Here is a 14,733-nt window from a genome sequence, read left to right as displayed (position 1 = left end):
CTCTCTTCAGGATAATTTAACCAGTATTTTAGCAGACCATCCTGTCTGTGAGGATAAGGAAGAATAAAGAACAACATTATTTTGTTTGCACTCAAATGGAAATTCACTTCCTAAAAAAGCAGAATGTGATGGCAGTCTGAATTGATAATCTGTTATTAATCAAAATAATGGGAAGTCCAACTCCATAGCACAAAATGGTAAACTTGTACACAGCTGTGCATTAGGGAAATTCAGAAATGATATAAAAGATACTACAAATTGCTTTAAACACAGTTTTTGCTCTCTGACTTGGCCAGTTGCACTCTGACTCCCATATCAGGGAGCATAAAAGGTTATTGTGTAGAAGTTTATGTGGCAAGATGGTGGAAGATGATGTCTGACTCAATGTTTTTATTCAGCTGATGATCTTTATTTCCCCTTTTACTTCTTACACTTTTTTTTTTTTTGAAGCTGATGTGTGACTGCATTGATTTTGAATTTGTGTTCTTCTGTCTACCCTTACTAAGAAATACAATCACTCTCCTCCCACGGGAATTCAGTGCTGTATTGAAATATTGCTCTAGGCTAAGATTAGATATCTGTTCTCCCCATGAGAACTTTCATGCGAGGGGGTGAGCTCTGAGTTTACATGTGGTATGCACAGACAACGTTGTACTAGATTCTGGATGGAATATTTAGGGGTAGTAGACAAAATTCCCACTATACTTTAAAAAAAGGCAGAATTATCTCATCCAAAATAATGAGATGCCTTGTAAATAAGAAGACACTTATTTTTTGGTTCATGTATTAAAATAAACTCTTTTTATTTAGCAAACCATTTAGCACAGGGAGAATTCTTATTCCCTATTACAAATTGGATTAAAAGATGCTTGTATGCTTGAATTAAAGGGTATGCTTAAATATTTTTGTGAATTATAGTCTTGACTTGGTGTGTTTGTGAAGTCTTGCCTGAGTAAACTAATAGCAGTGAGTATAAACAGTAAATAATTCAGATTTGTACACAGTTCTTCCCCACAGACACTGAGTGGTTTATGTTCTTTATCCACTTAGTTTCGTGTGTTAAGATGTCAAGCAATTGCTTAACTTCCTTTAACTTATATGGCAGAGCCAATTTTTTTTACCATGCCTATTGAATTATAAATAATATTCATCTGAATTATAAGGAAAAAAAAAAAAAAAGACCTGAAACCAGAACCTGTTGCAATGCGTTTTGTAGTTTATGACTTTAAGCAAGGTCCACTATCCATTGCATGCAGAAGTAGTGCAGAACTCCTCTTCTGTTGCATGTTCAAATTGATTTACAACTCATGTATTTTGCCAACAATACCTCTGTTCTCTTTGTAATTATCATACCTGGCAACTGTACCAACATGGCTGATCCAGAGCCATTATTCTGCTATTACACATTTGCGCTGACTATAGAGAATTTTTATTTTATTTTCTCATCTCACCCTAATCTTCCCTTCATGCCATCTGCTAAACAAGAGGGTTTATTCTCCTTCTGCTGTATTTGTATTTCATATAAGCAGAAGATGCTTTAACTGAGGTATCCTTGAACTATCAGTTATCATGAGTTGTCAAGCATAAAACTTAAAACCTTTAGGGCTAGGTATAGAGTGTATTGTTTCCTAGGAGACAGTAGCATTCCTGAGTGGGGCTAAAAAAGCCTTATAGAGCACCTGATATTTGGCCAAGCTAGTACTTTATCTGGATGACTATAATATCTATCTTTACCGTTTTTTTGTCTAAATATCTATGGAGAGGCATTCTGAGATGATGTATTAAAACCCTTACAATAACATGATACTAAGCAATGTAGAGATGTCAGCTCCATCATAGTGTTTTAAGGGAAAAAAAAAAGCATATTTTCAAAATGTTGCTTACATTGAGTACTGAGTTAAAAATCAGTGTAATAACTCTGTAATCACAAAAGTTAGACACCACTGTATGAATTAAACAGTGCTGTTAGGGTTCCCACGCAATGGAGCATTCTGATGGAATTTTTGGGCCCAGGTTGAATGTATGTGTCATTCTGATGCTTTCCCCCCTCCTTGAAAGATCAAAATCCAAGTAGCTGAACTAAAACTGATTGTCCTTAGTTTCTGAGGTTATTTACACTGCAATTGTAAATCAGCCTCACAGACAGTTAGTATCAAGTCTTAGTGCTGGGTTGGTTTTATCCATCACATTTTGGTGAGCCCCCATCAAAATTCACCATCGGGCTTTTTCACTCTCTCTGTTTCCTACAATACTTTATAGCCCTGACACACTTTCTGAATTGCTATTTTGCCTTCAGGCAGAACAAACAGTACAGGAGGGCTTATATCAGTCTATCACTGGGTGTAAAGTAGCCTTCTGTAGCCAGTAATGGGACATTGAACTCCTTCACGTTCTTTTCACCAGAATTCTAAAGTTCTTGCATTGTGAAGTTTCCCCTTGTCACCTTGGTATTTTAGGTAAACTTCTGGATACTCCAGCTCCAAAACAGTGTGCAGTGATGGCAATTTCCATCAGTCATCTAGGAAAGCAAATCAGTGACAGAAGAGAGTTTTAACGTGCTTTTGATAATTTGTAATGCTGAGGAGACTCATACATGACAATTTTCTGTACAAAGGGAACTCATCAGGCCTACTGACTATCCAAAAGTTGTACTTCATTTTTGTCAATACTTATCTTCTAAGCTCTCTGTTTCTCTTCTTCCAAGGTTACTCATAAGAAATGGTCTCTTTCTGAGAAATTAGTCAACTGCTTTCAGCTGGCTCTGGTAGATGACCACCTGATCCCTAGCTAATCAGGCCGAGTTGCAGGGTGAGAGAGCGAACAAACAAGAACGCTGGGAGAAATATCCACGGGATTCATAAAAGCCCACAAGCCTGTGTTAATACTCTAGGTGCATATCTTAATATAGTGTTAGGAAAGAGTCATGCTTCACAACTTACTTATAGTGCACCTCATGGCCCAGCTTACTGTATAAGCACAAAAGCAATTTGTATACTGCAAATGGTCAAATACTTCTGCAGCGCGATATGAGAAAGTTCAGCCTGTTCCCGAGTTCCTCTAGATAACAACCATGATATCTATTCTTTTGGCTGATGCACAGTGATAGTGTTCCATATTCAGTGAGGAAGAGTGGAAGAATTCACTTTAAGAGTACTTAAGTTTCCCTAGCAGGAGATAATATGAAGAACATGTAGTACTATGAAAAATATTCATCTCCTGAACAGGCAAATGGGCTCCTTTAAGAAAAGCAAAATAAAGAATCCACCTTTCTTCATACACGGTGAATAGCTGGAATATACAGAAAATTATATTGTAAAAACATCAATTAGCAATAGTATGTCTTATAGTATAGGTCATTTATTCTGGAATTTCCATTATATTAGTAACTACCTGGATAAATCTCTTACTAAAACCAAAATAGTTAGTTTGGGTCTATTTAGCATATAGAATCATTTAGGCTCGAAAACACCTTTAAGATCAAGCCCAACCATTAACCTAGCACTGCCAAGTCCACCACTAAACCATGTCCCTAAGCACCACATCTACACGTGCTGGAAGACAGTGGCTAAAATTTCTTTATCTTGGGAGTTGAATGACATCAGCTTATTGTTACTGTATTATGAAACAGATTTGATATAATTGAACTATTGAATTTTGAGTGGTACTCTGACTCAGCTGCTGCTTTTTTTATATTACAGTTCCTCCCTGTATTTAGTATAAAATCATAAGAATTCACATAGAATCTTAGTCTCAGATTTTATATTATGTTAGAGTGTGTTATGTGCATTGGGGGATGTTTGAAAATAAAAATGACAAGATACTGTTAGTAATGAAATAGCGTAAACAAAGTGTGTTTCATAATGCAAACTTTTTCCCTTGTAAGTAACATTAATTATTTTCATTAAGAATTCAAATTAAATTGTAATTATATGCACAACATTTGGAATTAAAAAAATGATTCATTTATCTGCAAAAAATTGTAAAATGAGTAACTACAGCTCCTTTAATTGCATTTTCTATGTTTTTAATGTTTTGCGTGTGTGCAATATGAAATAGAGCATTGACAAAGGCTTGGGGGCTTTAAGGATACCACTGGATGTTTCCCTCAGCTGGCAGTTGCTTTCCTCTTCATCCCTTCCTGCAGCTGCTCCTGATTAGCTGAGGATCAGGTGGCCTTGGCCACTTATCAAATCCAGCTGGGAAGTTGATTAATTTCTCTAAAATAGCTCAGGTAAAAGAAGGTATTTTCTTATGAGTGGGCCTGGAGGGAGAGGGACAGAGAGGTTATAAGCTGATCAATTAGATGTAGAAGAAAGTGTATCTTCTTGAGAACCTGAGTAGGCATGAAGGGCTTAGAAACTTCGAAGAGTTCATCCTCTGCAAGAATGAGAAGGATAAAAATAGCTGAGGAGAAGTGAAAGCTTTCATGTTCTGATTTTCTTTGAAGTGTTTTTTGTTTGTTCTCTGCTCTCTGACTGGAAGAGATAGAGGTATAGTTGCCTGAGGTAGGTACTAAGCAAGCCAAGTGACTGATGATGAGAATTAACTTGGGAATAGAAAGTCTGTGCTCTGCCAGCGAATGAGCAGGTGATTTCTTTAGGGAACCGAAGTGACCAGTTTCTGAAACCAGATCAACAGTGCGGAGACATTAGAAGCACTGAGTGTATCTGGCTGGTCCCTTGGAGTGCAAGGGTGTTCAAGGAGCCCAGGGCAAAACATTTGGTTTCCTTGCCATTTGTTCTGGAAAGCTGGACACCGTAAGTTTCAATGCTGAAGTTGGTTTTGGAAAAGGCGTGTGGTGGGGAAGAGTGCTTTGCCTGCTAAAATGCAGAGTAACTGAGGAATCAGGTTCCCCGTATCAGTCAAAAGGAGTATTGCTGGAACTGATCCATTTGTTCACAATTTTGCTATCAAAACTTGATTCTGATGCAAAATGGTCTTATTTAACTTAATTTACAGTTCAGATTTTATGTATAAATGACTTCAAGCTGATCATGTCTCTGCAGAGAAGGAAAGCTAGATGAACTGGGTGAATTCCAAGGGACTTCTGAGTCCTATGCTTTGTACCTGCTTCGTATTTTTGTATTGGAAGTAACAGGAGTGTCACTAAAGACATTGCAAGAAATTCCTTAGAGATGTTCCAGACCCAATGTACTAACTGAAGTTCAGTCTAACTTATTTTTGTCTTTGTAGTCCATTCTATGCTGTCAGTTTGAGGCAAATAATTGTTTTGTTTTGTTGTAGGGAAAGGTGAACATGGAAAGCCGTACCCTCTTACAGAGGAAGACCATGATGATTCTGCTTATAGGGAAAATGGCTTCAACATATTCGTTAGCAACAATATAGCACTGGAGCGATCCCTGCCAGACATCCGACACCCTAAGTATGTAAATTGTTTCCTGCACTATTTGATTTTAAGTTTTTATCTTTGTATATCTCTAAATAATCTGTTTTCTCGGAAGGTCAAGCATGAACCCTCAGCCAACAAAAAGTGACCACTTTATTTAATAGGAAACGGAAAATTTATCACTGTTGTTAAATCATTTGCTCTAGCTGTCTTTTAAACTGACCTGTCATCTTATTAGTAACATGTTTAAGACTATAGAAAGCCTCTTTTAATTACAGAATGATTTTCATGGTATTTCTGAGTAGAGATTTGTTAGGCAATGATAAATAAGATTTCACATTGGTTTTGAGGTTCTCATTTGATAATAGCTGCAGATCTTTGGGCTGGGGGCAGGGTGACAAGTTGCATAACATTTTCATCTCAATGTTTGGACCAAAATGTTGCTTTTGGTTTTGTTACATAAAAAGTGAATGCAATCCAATAGCTACAGCTTATCAGGTGCTGATAGTACAACTTCCTTACACAGCGTAGAATCATGTAAGAGCAGAATGAGCAATGGTGAAATGTCTATGCAGAATCTGGGGGAGTTGAATGATGGTATTGTTCCTTAATAGCAGTAATATCCTACAGAGAAATATGATAAAGATTATTCTGGAAAATAACCACTGAGCTAAAAATGATCATGCAGTTCTCAGCAAACGTAACTTTGTTTTCACGTTCTGTAACTTCTGGCTCACACAAAGAGTAAAACTTTCCGTCTGTAACAGGAAAGAGCATTTATGCCTTTCTAGGCTTTCTAGTCATTCTGAGCTCTAAAGGGAGAGGTGATTTGGTTTGTCTCTTTACATGGTGTTTTTCCCTCTTCTAATTGGGTATTATGCAATTAGCGTATGGGGGAAAAGATACAGGAGTGTGACAAAACTAATTGTCTCCATGACTGGGTTTATATTTTCCTTTGGATAACCTGAAACATCATATAATACAGGGAATTTTAAGACATCTACTCACCTGTTAACATGTTATACAGTTTTGCGGTGTGAATTATTTTGAAATTCTTCAGAGAACTTAACGCAACTTAAGAGCTTGACAGAAGTTCTAGGTGGAGGAGGAAGAGAAATATCATAGCAACTAACACTTATTGTTCCATCAAATTTGAAACCGTCCCTTTCAAATTCAAATATAAACGCATAGTAAGACTTTAAAAAGTCATTCACAGTGGAGGAATGAACAGAAAAAAAAAATTAAAAAGTATCTTTTGTTGGAGGTGTTTCTTATTTAATTGCCATGTTGCACTGTTTTGAGAAAACACTGTTTATCTGTTTCTATGCAAACAATACTATATATATACAAATTAAGTCAAAAGAAATAACTTCTTAAAAAAGCTGTATGTTTTATGTACTTTGCTTTCTACTATGCCAAGTTACCTGAAATTATTTACATAAAGAGAGCTTCCAAGAAGTTTGAGTTCTAATGTACAGCATCAAAGCTGTGTTAAATTATATTGTCGGCATAATAAATATGCTCATCAAGCATCCTTCTCTAGTAGCAAAACCGCAGAGGACAATTACTAAATACAGAAGGAAGCTGACACATTTATCCTCCCTTCATGTTTTTGTAAGTTGGTCTTCTGGCCATTTGTTGTCTGCACAGTCAATGACATTTCCATGCATGTCCCCAGAAGCAACATGAGTGATGTGTTGTCAGAAGTGACATATTAGGAACAAGTCAGTGCTAAACCTACCCCCTTCCCTCTGCACCAATCTTTTAGTGACTTTCACCGAAGCATCTCATTTGGGAAACTTGAATCCTCAGATATGTGCATCACTTTCATGTTCCAATTCAGCTAGGTTCCTATGGCTTTCAGTGAAGTCTTATGTAGCTGATGTTTTGGTAATGTCCTGGGTGAACTGACTGGCATCGTGTTCTTCTAACCTTCCTCGTGTTAAACGCTTTTAACACAAGTAGTCCGTGAGTTGTCTGTATCTTCTGAATGTAAAGATAAAAAATGTTCTTGCACTAAACTTGCTTACTTAGTAGTACACTGATTAAGGAGACAAAGCTGGGCTTTATACTTCTGATGGTTACACCTTGAAGCAAGTCTATGTCTTGAACTTCCAGGACAAATGGAAGTCCGATAATGCTTTCTGACCTACTGTCAGAAACAAACCCATCTCTCAGCTGCTGTCTGTTGAATATGGTGCAGGCCAGTCTCAAACTGCACTTCATTTTTGGAAATGCATCCTCTCTTCAGAAGCATGTGTGAAAAGTGAAGCACTTCATACCTCATAAGGTTGTTTTCTGAGAAACTCCTTGGAAATATGTATAACTTCTATGCCAGAAAAGGATGTTCTTATTGAAATAAAATTAGAGTAGGTAATTCAAGTGAGGTATAGCAGGCAAGATCTAGTTTTGTGAGCTTCTGAGTATTACAAAGGGCTTTTGCTTTCTAGAGCTTCTAACTGCCCTTCAGCCTTTAACTATCTTCTTTTGCGTATTTGTGGGGGATACTATTATTACAGACTTTGAGGTTTTGATCTTCTTTCTCTATTTAGTGTACACCATTTACATAGGGGCTTGTCTGTGCCGAATACGAACTTCCTGAAAACATTGTCTAGGATTTGTTTTAAAGAACCAAATAGAATGGTTTTATTGCCATCAGTAGAGAAAATTCACAAAATGAACCTTCAAATACAATGAAAACCGAGTGGTGAATCCTGTAATTTGGATCGAAAGTTATTTAAATTGAAAAAGCAGTGCCAGTAGTTTCTACACATCTCTGAGATAACTTCATAGAAAATATTTTATTCCTAAGTCTTAGACCAAAAAAATCTTAAGTCCCACTTCTAAGTGTCTGGTTTTCTGGGAGGTGTGCAAAGTTAGCAGATAACCACAACTTGCTTTTTTTAATCCAAATGAACTTTCTCCTTCTTGGGTTTTTTGGTAATTGGGCTCAGGATTTGCAAGATACATCTGGGAGGGGGATGGGTGTAACTAAATAAATGCTTAGACGATTGAGCTCTGAGAAATTCAGTTTTTCAATTTTTGTTATGATCTTGGTTTTTTCCTTTACGTGTAATATATCTAAAGCACTTCAGCAAGATGTATTCAGATTGATGCCTCTTTCCTTTTTAAGACACTAAAATGTATGTGCTGTAAAAATCCCTAGAGAAATGAAACTGCTAACTTCTACTTTAAGGCTGACTTAACAACTTCCCTGTGTCCTTAATATGTTTCTGTTGCATCCCTCTAATATCTCTTAGCTACACTTGAAGGATACTTTTTCCATTTCTGAGTGGTCTGTGATGTCTTGTTTCTGTCCTACTCATGCAAAAGTCTTTTTGCAGTAGATGCTCTCACCACGTTACATTAGTTAATTCTCTGTTCTTTGTCTACAATCACCCCCTGGCTTTAAGTTTAAAAAAAAAAAAAAAAAAACCAACAAAACACCAACAAACCAACCAAAAAACCCCACCACCACCACCAAAACCCCACTTTAATTCCAAATAAAAGTCTGAAACAGGATTATCATCTCGGTTCATTGGTTTTCAGGACTGATTTTGTGAAAAATAAGAGTTCTGGTCACCTAAAGTGGAAGGCAACATTATGCGTTTTGGGTAGTATTGAAAGTTGGCAATGGAATTACAATTTAAGAGTTAGAAGTTCTGTACCAATATGAAAAATTTGTGCCTCGTGCCACTTTCTGTAGTCTGGAATACAACAAACCTGCTAAAGCTAGGAAGAATGCTGGCAGTATTGTTTTCTGTTGTAGAGAGACAAATGTTACTTATTCTAATTATTTAATACAGCAGTTACCATTAATTCTTATCATCTCAACATTATTAAATATTCTGTCATCCATATCAGTTTTGTTCAAACAAACAAAACTGAATCTGATTCACAGTTTGAATAGCATTCAAAATGTGGTTTTAATGAGGCTTGGGGGAATGATTGCAATCATCTACTCTGAACAGTGAATATAAATTTTGTGGTGTATCCTGTTTCAAACTCCTAAGTCCTTTTAAACTGGAACATCCCAATTTTTTAGCTTTTCATTCTTGACTCAAGGAATTCAAGTTAATTCCTGATACCGATAAAGTTGTGAGCATTATCATTTAAAATCTTTGGGTTTGGTATATTTGTACAGCTTGATTTCAACAGCAGGTCTCCTTTTATTTACAGTTTGCAGATTAATTGTTCATAACTTGTGGAGTCACAGATCAGATGCCCAAATCCTTGTTGTTTCGCCTGAATAACCTATCACAAGAAATCCCATCCTTTTTAGGTTTCCCTGGGCGTAGATAGATTAATTTTGTACTGAAATTCTTAATGTTCATATTGTACATGAAGGATACCCAACCTGATTTTTGTGATGTCTGGTTTTTAACCGATATGGGCTGGAGTCAGTGTTTCCAAGTGTCGACTGCTGGTCTTGCTGTTGCTGTGCGACATGGTGACCCTTCGCTGTCACTGCCAGCAGTGTTCCTTTTTGGAAGTCTGAACTATGCTCGCTTTCTTACACATTAATTTTTTCACAGACCTTCAGAAGAAATGTGTTTTCATATTCAAAGAAATACTGGTGTTTAGCTAATGGCTGTGAGATCTTCTGTGTCCTGAACATTAATGAGATTCTTTTTAATAATAAAAAAAGCAAATTTCACTCTACCTGTTCTGCATAACTGAAACTCTCAATTCTTCCTTCTTATCAGTAGCAGAAGCTGAGAGAATGCCTGAATGGTTCTCTCTCAAAATATTTGAATGCAGTGTGGTTGCTGTCCCTTGTATTTTTAAAAAGAGACTAAAATGAATATGTGATGGGATTTCTTGGGGCAGGGGGAGGGGAGGAGTTTGTTTGGCTCGGTATTTTTGTGTGTCTTTGGAATAGTTGCAGACTTACTGTTAATCCTTAATTATGTTTTAGTAAACTTTGCAGAAAGACTAGAATTACTAGACTCACGTGGGAAAGGTATATATTATATAAATATTATAGTTGTATAGTCATGCAGTAGTTAGGATCTGAATCCTCTAAACACTTTTCAGTTATTGCATTGAATGTATTTAATTACTTTCTTTTTATAAATACAGTGCATTTGTCACATTTTAAGCTATGTATATTTCCTTAAAAATAAAATTTAAAAATCCATCTTTAATCCAGTACTCCAAGATAGAATTCTGAGGGAATTCTTTGGAATCTATGATCTTAAAGGCAGGCTTAGGTTGTCCTACTTCAAGACACTAAAAGAAAATTATTTAATCTAATTTAAGTATGCTGAGCTTCACAAAATTTAATAAGGTTCATGGAAGTAATTAGTTCTTTGGATCAATCTTCTATTCAATTTTTGATTATATGTTGGAAGAAACTAGGAGAGTAGGAGATTTCTTTCTAGTTCTCATTCACTTTGGGAAATCAGAAATGTCTTCTTACATACATACTGCATTGCTTCGTACCACTGTTTACCAGAATTACCTTAACCTCATCTGGCCACAGAGCTATTGGCTAAACTCAAATTGTGCTTCTAGTGGGGTAGTGAAAAAGCTGGACATTATTACTCTGACTGCTTTTCAAAGCATTTTGTGTAGTTATGGAATAATGTAGTGAAGGTGGAAAGTCATGCAGTCTAAAACATTGTAGGCAATGTCCCCATTTCCAAGCCTCACCAGATTGTTCTCTGCATTTGCTTCAGGGCATCTCATTCAAAGTGCAGCTCCTCAAAACAAGATCAAGAATATTTTATACTCAAGAAAACTTGTGGCCTTCTGTCTCTGTCACGCCTGCTGTCAGTTCCTCTGCAAGATATGTATTGATAGTAACAAATAACATGGAATAATTCCCAAGTGCTTTCTGGGTGCTTTGTGCGTCTCTTTTTATGGCAACAACAGCTAAAATGTGGCTGAAGATTGATGATTCCCCTCTCGTCCTTTGGTGAGGAACAGGCTGCAGTGCTTAATAGGCCAGGGAAGAGCGTCCAAGCCTGATGGGTCTGTTTCTGTTTACTGAAAAGAATTTGACAAAAGAAATAAGTTGTTTATACAAGTGGAAGAGGGCATTTCTTGTGTGTTTGGATGCCTTGCATGTTACCTAGAATCCGGTAAAGCCTCCCGCGCTGCTGAGAAAATAGCAAGCTGCAGTAGACATAACTGTGAAATCTAAACTTAATAGGGACAGGAATACTGAAGGGTATTTACCTTCCAGCCAGTTCTGTGCATCTGGGATAGCCAAGTCTATTAGCATTTGGCAGTGGTTAAAGCTAGAACATTTAATTCTCAAATAATACAATACTAAAATTGGAAAGTTAATAGTAACTTCCCTAAGATCTGTGAGAAGTGTGAAATATTCCAGGGATCTGTACCTTTGCAGTTCACAGGTGAAAGCAATGCTGTTAATATAATAGTTTTATGAAAAGCCTCAGTATAGTTTCCTTTTTCTTAGAAATCTATTCTTGCTTCCTTTCCCAGCTTTTTTTTTTATATGATTAGGCATGTATCTAATGTGAATTTGCATAAGACTGGATACTTCTAGGCAAATGAAATTTCAGCTCTAATATTAACAAAACATGGCAAGTGCCAGCAGTACGTTCTCACTGGCAACAGAATTAGCTGTTATATCTCATGTAATAAGGACAGCAAATGTGTAGCGAGGCTGGAATGAAAAAGCAACTTCTTTCTATTTTGCCTGGTTTGGTTATGAGTAACCTTATCAAGCTCTAATTTTCCAAAGGCTGCACTGGCCACGAGATGTGGCAGCAGGCATGAGGACTTACTGATCGTGCCGAGACCTGTGGTCCGTGAGGCCTGACAGCAGCACTTTCACAGAGTTTGCTCCCATGTCTACCAGCTGGGATTTTGATGTTATAGACACTGGTCAGACCTAGTAATATCTTGCCCAATATTTTATCTCTATATTGTGTATGGGAGATGATGTCGAGCGAGAGGTGTGAGCCTGGTCACATATTGCTGTGAAAGGCAGTGGAGGAGAGGTATAGGTAGATCATGGAAGGAATATCTTAAAATACTGAAGCAAACTGGACAGAGTAAGCCCATGGGCCCTGATGGGATGTACCCATGAATGCTGAAGGAACTAGATGATCTTTAAGGTCCCTTCCAACCCAAACCATTCTATGATTCTAACTGCTGTCATTTTGAGGCCACTCTCAACTATCTTTGAATGACCATGGCAATTGAGAGAGGTTCATGAGGACTGGCACAAAACTGGGAGGAGTGGCTGATATGCCAGAGGGTTCCTAGAAGCCTACGGGATTGCTTTGGAATGTAAGGGCAAGTGGTAAAAGAATAATTAGGATTTCTGAAACAGAAGTTAAAGGGTAGTTGAACATCGCAGGTTGGTTTGTTCCTGAAGTAGCACGTTTAAAACGCACTTTGAGATGACAAAAATCCTGTTTCTTCTTCAGCCAGGAAAATGGACCTAGACTCAAAATAGAGACTGTTTTTATTGATCATGTTAAGGTCTGCCTGACTTTTGAGAGACAGTCAGATAAGTGTACTTGGTGTGAATGAATGGATTTTGAGTACCTCGATAGTTCTGTAATCTTCCCTCTCAGAAAAAAAAAAAAGTGGTTTGGTGATGTGTCTATGTGTATATATTACATAAATTGGACTGCTTGGTGGTATTTTGAAATTCATAGGTAATAAAGTGCAAGGTTTAAGCTGATATATAATTATAGTACTAAGATGCCTGCTGATCTAAGCTTGCTTGTGAGGCATTTTGAGATGATATAAAATTACTATATACATTCTTTTTTTTTCCCCCCAAGCCTAGATTTAATACATATGGATGAGTAGATAAGTTTCTTAAAGCATGTTAGAGAGTGATTTTTTTCAAATTTTATTTTATTTTTGTAAGATCTTTCCATGAGTGATGATGGCTTTATACCTCACTATCTTGTAAAACAAAGCTTTGCAAACATACATGTGCTTTGTGTCATAAGGCTTATCTGCCTCTGATGTTCTTCTCTTGGTTAGAGAAACCTTTTGGTTTGAAGGATGAAGCGAGGCAAACTCACTGACTTTGATTTCTTTGAAGACATGCAGTGCTGCTGGAGAAATTGTCCATGACAGACCAAAATGATGCAATTTGAGATAAAGTATCAAGCACATAATTCAGCTCTATCAACTTTGATGAAGTCCATACTGAGGGAAACCTACAAAGGAACACAGGGCTTTGCCTACTTATTTTCCAAGACATGTCATTTGTTAGTGCACTTAATAGCAATAATGCAAACTATTTCTACTGTACAATTTAATCTTTCTCTTCTCCCCCCCCCCCCCCCCCCCCCCCCAATGAAAATAGCAATAATGTTTTGGAGAAGGTTTATTTGTTCTAGTTGGGAAAAGTGTTGTGACATTTATTGAGGCCTGTACCCAGTAATGCCTGCTTGCTTCCCAGCTGTAAGCCACTGTGAAAATAAAGATTGCTTTCCCCTCCATCAGCTCACACCCAAGCTAATTTCACAGCCTTGTCAAATGGCAGCAGAAATTACTAGTTATCACTATTTTATCAGGCTCAGTTGACAAGGCTAGATTGGAACAGAAACACCATGTGACTGAAGCTTGTTGCTGTAAATTGAATACTTTGACATGCTAAGACAATTACTATGTAAATCTTCACTGGGAAATGTTTTGTCCTGGTAGCTTTGTAGAGGGCTTGTCAGTAGCTGGGAGACCAGTGGGTGCTGTAGTTCCTTTAATAAAGGGAAAGAAAAGGTCAGATCTGAAAAAGCAGCTCGGCTAAGAGAGCGTGTGCTAACAAAGCCAGTGGGGGAAAAAAAAGGTTGAAAATCTCTTTCTGTTTTGCTCTAACTTTCTCTGGCATTTCCTGTAAGAGGAGAAAATTGGAGAAGGGCTACTTTTATGATCCAGTAACTGCCGTAGTTCACTGCTACCTTGCTTCCTAAATGCAGCAAAGGGATGTCTGCAAGACATTTAACTTCTCCTGCGCTATTATCTATCAGAAAAGGCGGTTTACAAGGTTGTTGATGTGTCTAGAAGGCACAGAGCCTGGTAACTGGCCAAGGCATTGCTATTGGCATTCCTTAATGCGCATAAAATATTGTTGTTGTTATATCCACAGGGTCAAACAAATTGCTGCTTTTATGAATCAGCTTTTGCTGTAAAGTGGCTGAAATGGTGCCAGCCCTGCTCTCCTTTCTCATCGTTTCAGAAGCCCATTTTCTTTCATTTGCTCTTCTACAGAGGTAGTAGGCTTCTGGTTGTTTCTTTTAACAGAGAAGCTGTAAAGATGGATAACTTTGCAGTTCTGCATCTTTTCTTAAGCTAGTATGATGCTTTAGGACTTTTTTCCCTACTTATAAGCTCATCAGGGAATTAAATAAAACTATGCCTATCCCTTGAAGTAAAAGGATGCTATTCTT

The 14,733-nt window shown here is 37.3% G+C and overlaps 1 protein-coding gene across 2 annotated transcripts in view; it reads left to right on the top strand.

The window, feature by feature from the left end:
- The window catches only part of GALNTL6 (polypeptide N-acetylgalactosaminyltransferase like 6), a 490,185-nt gene that overhangs the window by 188,043 nt on the left and 287,409 nt on the right, over positions 1 to 14,733 (top strand). For both annotated transcript variants that reach the window (XM_054825417.1, XM_054825418.1), the window contains exon 3: positions 5,245 to 5,383. In XM_054825417.1, the coding sequence (XP_054681392.1) occupies positions 5,245 to 5,383 (139 nt within the window). The remainder of the gene's footprint in view (positions 1 to 5,244; positions 5,384 to 14,733) is intronic.

The sequence above is a fragment of the Grus americana genome, chromosome 4 (assembly GCF_028858705.1).
Source record: "Grus americana isolate bGruAme1 chromosome 4, bGruAme1.mat, whole genome shotgun sequence".
Lineage (NCBI taxonomy): Eukaryota > Metazoa > Chordata > Aves > Gruiformes > Gruidae > Grus > Grus americana.
This window is presented reverse-complemented; position numbering and strand designations above follow the sequence as displayed.